Source organism: Fragaria vesca, linkage group LG5 (assembly GCF_000184155.1).
Source record: "Fragaria vesca subsp. vesca linkage group LG5, FraVesHawaii_1.0, whole genome shotgun sequence".
Classification (NCBI taxonomy): Eukaryota; Viridiplantae; Streptophyta; class Magnoliopsida; order Rosales; family Rosaceae; genus Fragaria; species Fragaria vesca.
This window is the reverse complement of record NC_020495.1, coordinates 18619873-18623956: the sequence shown is the minus strand read 5'-3', so window position 1 is coordinate 18623956 and position 4084 is coordinate 18619873. Positions and strand designations below refer to the sequence as shown.

General features: G+C 38.1%; 1 protein-coding gene across 1 annotated transcript in view; it reads right to left on the bottom strand.

The window, feature by feature from the left end:
* LOC101295723 overlaps positions 1 to 4084 on the bottom strand; it is a 10517-nt gene that overhangs the window by 4604 nt on the left and 1829 nt on the right. The window contains exons 2-7 of the mRNA XM_004301549.1: positions 3209 to 3787; positions 2956 to 3072; positions 1973 to 2278; positions 1039 to 1380; positions 678 to 962; positions 30 to 506 (exon numbers count right to left, since the gene is read on the bottom strand). Of these exons, the coding sequence (XP_004301597.1) occupies positions 30 to 506; positions 678 to 962; positions 1039 to 1380; positions 1973 to 2278; positions 2956 to 3072; positions 3209 to 3787 (2106 nt within the window). The remainder of the gene's footprint in view (positions 1 to 29; positions 507 to 677; positions 963 to 1038; positions 1381 to 1972; positions 2279 to 2955; positions 3073 to 3208; positions 3788 to 4084) is intronic.

Sequence of the window (4084 nt, the reverse complement as noted above, 5' to 3'; positions counted from 1 at the left end):
GGAATGTGCAGAAATCAGGAGCACAGTACCTCATTACAGATATGGTTCTTCCTTGAAGTTCGCCATGATGCAAGAAACTTATTAAGAGCCAAATCAATGAAAGATTTCAGTTCTCTAATAATATCATCATGGAGTTTCTTCCGCAACATTGCTGTAGCAACATATGCTCCAATCTTAGGAATAGATTCTTCTGACCTTGAAGGTCGGAATTTGCAGACAGGTGATTGTCCAAGAGTTTTAACATTGGCTATCAGTCCATGGGGTGATGGTTCATTTACTTCTTGGTCCACAACAGCATCATCAACATAAGAACATACTTCCTTAAAAGCACTTACCAGAAAATTAGACATTCGATTTTCAGGCAAAGAATTATGGAAAGGTTTTTCTGCTTGTGGAGTTAGGGAATCAGCCAGAATTATTTCTGCAGATGTGTTATTTGAAGTCTTCAATTTGTGGCATAGGTCAGATGAACCACCCATGTTCCTTGGGGAACAGACCACAGTGTCCTGCAAAAACAGAAATGTTACTGCAATGTCACGTCTGATCATAAATGAAGTATAGATGACTGGTTGCTTGTCTATACGAAGACAATAACTTAGTGTCTGCTATCACTTAAATGTTATAGTAAAATAGAAGCCAGGAGGTAGAAGAGAGAAACCATTAAGTCTCAGGATTACCTTCATTGAATTCTCTTCTTTGGACGAATTAACTCGTTTACTCACTTCCTCATCAACAATGGATCCAACATACTCAGTCAATGAACTCTTTGCAGACAAATGGAGTTCATTTTCAATATGCTCTACAATGTACTTCATGTCTTCGTATGAGGGACCTATCTTTTTAGTCGGCTTTTCCACCATTAGAACCGATGAAGACATCAATGATGGCTGAGCATGACACCCCAACTCAGTTCCCAACAGTTCGAAACCAGGGGGACAGTCATCATCATAACCATCAGATAACTGCATAATCCAATGGAACATTGAAAATTGAAAATTTGACAGCATGATGTGAAACTATAAAATGCTGGTAACTTACATTTTCATGAGGTAATACTGTGACCTTCTCCACCCTGTCACCACATCTATTAGGAGGTATCCAGAATGACGGAGAGCCAGTCCATAGTTTCCTTCTCCTCCAAGCAGATGAATATTCCGCCACTGAATCATAAAAGACAGCATTCCACATGACTTCCATGCAATGATTGAAGAGCATTCCACAAACAACTGCATAAGAATCCCAATAGGTATGAATGCTTCCAACAGATTTAGTGTTCGGCAAAGGCTCTGGAGAAACTTGATTGATAAATGTCCTTTGAGCAACACAGTCGGCAGCTCCGGCCTCACTTGAAAGAGCTGGGTTCTCACCATCAATTTCGGACTATTCAAACAAAAACAAAAAATCATTATCACGCAAAGCCAAAAACCAGTTTTTACTAGTTTTGGCAAGTCAAGAGCACACCTTCTGACAACCCAAACAGCATTTTGTGGCATTTGGTTGAAGAAAAAAAATTAATGCAAACGATAAAGAATAAAAAAGAGCATTTGGGGGCAAACAAGCATATGGGAGTGAAGTGATAAAGCGCTTTCAGATAATCAGTAATACTTTTGGTAGCATTTTGCAGCAATAACTACAGGTACATTTTGAATTGCGGAATCATTTCAGTGGGTTTGGGAGGATCTCAGGAGATATGCTTTCAAATCATTTATGTGCAGCAATTTCAATGAACTTCTATGGACTATAACAGAAGTGACCTATAAAAGCACTCTGAAATAGTCCCTTAGAGCCTTTGCAGCATGTAATTAGTGCTTTCAGGAAAAGTGTTTCCAGATCAGTTCGCAAGAAGCAGTTAAGTTTCATATCAAATCTTTTGGAGGCAACTAAACAAAAGTGTTACCAAAAGAACAAAACTTCAAAAACAAGAACACCACCAGCCTATAGAAGTACTACTAAATAGACATTAAAAACTCACCCTTTTTGCATCCAAGGAGCAGGTCTTCATACTCTGGTTAAGTCTCTGAGCTTTAGTTGTGGTAACAAACTCAGCAATCACATTGCTGATTATCTCGTCTAAAACAACTCTACGAGCTGATTTCAAAATTCCGTAGTGCAGTTGGGAAGAAACATCCTCCGCAACTTCAGATATAATGCTTACAAATGAGCCAGACTGATTACATTTGGTATCAAATTTGGTGATGGTTTCAGATCCATCAAGTTTCCATGAACATTTAACAGATGACAGTGTGAAGGGTTTACACTTATTCTTGACGTGATAAATCTGCAAAAGCAAATTAAAAGGTCTTAAAAAACTGCGAACAAAAACATGAAGTCCATGAATCAAAAATCATTGAAGATTTAGCTACTCCATAAGAATCCCCATACTTTTAGTAACACATAAACCACAAGAAATTCCATAAGCAGCCTTCAAAAGCATAGGAATCAAGTGGGCCCAAATCTATTCCAAAAATAACATGAAAAAAAGCAGTCAAGAGACAGTGCAAGAGGCAGTGCACCCTAAAGATGAACTGTACATGATAATAAAAGGTAACTAATACTGAAATTTGAACTCTAGCAGACATCAGAGATATTGTTCTCTGATAACCTACATATTTCATATTTCCTTCGATCTTATTTAATAAAGATGCTTGACTTGGCTTTTTTGCATATAATACATGGACTTGCAGAAACTAAATCACGAAAGTGAGAAGTTGTGGTTAAATTTGGTGTTGTCAGTTCTTGATACAAGTCAATTTGTCAAAATTAATGGCTGTATGATTAGGAATAACTATGATCATGGTGATATAGAAGTATTTATTTCAAACTTAAAGCACAATTCCTGAAGGATGTGATATCAAGCAACTAATATACCAATGGGAATTTTCTTAAACCTCATAGCTTGTGTAATAAAATTGCACCAAGTACATCCAACAAACATCATAATATCTCATATCTTACCATCAGTGTATCCCGAAGATATCCATATTGATGCCAAGAATTTAATTCGAAAAGAGAATATGGCCCATTTCTCTTCCCTTCCTCATCCTCATACAACCAGCAAGACTCTTTACTTGACTAGGATATACATCAAACATGCGGACAAGATAGAAAATAGAATTAGCAAGACAGACACCTGAATTCTTAAAATGATACATAATACATAGGGTATTTTCATGTCTGGAAGGAAGCTCAAGTAGACAAGCATACATACCAGTGACTGATATGAGGTATCTTGGTTAGGTGCTTCGGATTTCAATATCAGCTTACTGGAAAAATCAGTGTTGCTGTTGGCCTGTGAAGTGGAATCATTCTGTAAATCAGGATAACTAGTAGCAATGGGTGTAGGTATACTAGATGTAGCCAAATCCCCATTGCAAGATTTAAGAGAATTCGTAGGCGTGCTTGCGCTTGAGATGCTGGCCAGACTCAGATATGCAAACCCAGTAGTAACATGATTAGGAAACAGCTTGAAGTACTTCAATGGTATTGGGTTTATTAATGCCCCATTTACCACAGGATAGACAGGAAGCTCGTCTGGCAAAAAGCCAGTAGATAAACCTTCATACAACTGCTGCTGAATATACGGACCGCACATTTGTCCTTGTTCATTAACATACATCCATCCACTCACAAAAGAAGGAGAAGGAGGCATATACCCCGAGTAACTCTTGTCCTGGTACGATGTCCCCCCAGAATTACAGACCGGTTGAATATCACTCGAATTGCCATTCGACTGGCAGCTCATCTCCATTCTAGTGTTCGATCCAACTTCATCGAAATAGCAGCAACACTAGATGAAGAAGAAAACCACTATTCTCACACCTGATGGTAAAGGTAACAACAATAAGCAATATCAGGTGCCATATATGCAAACACGACAGCCAACACCCAAATAACGACTTAGTTAGCAGTATCAACTGAGCAAGAACAAAATAAAAGCCAACAAACTAACAAGCTTTGAACTGACTCGAGCCTAACTGAACATAATCAATCAATCAAGTGTGCAGGAGCCACTAGAGAAAATAAAGCCTTCAGACTCTAAAGCATAATACTTTGTCACTGTAACTACTAGAATGACAGAAAAGGG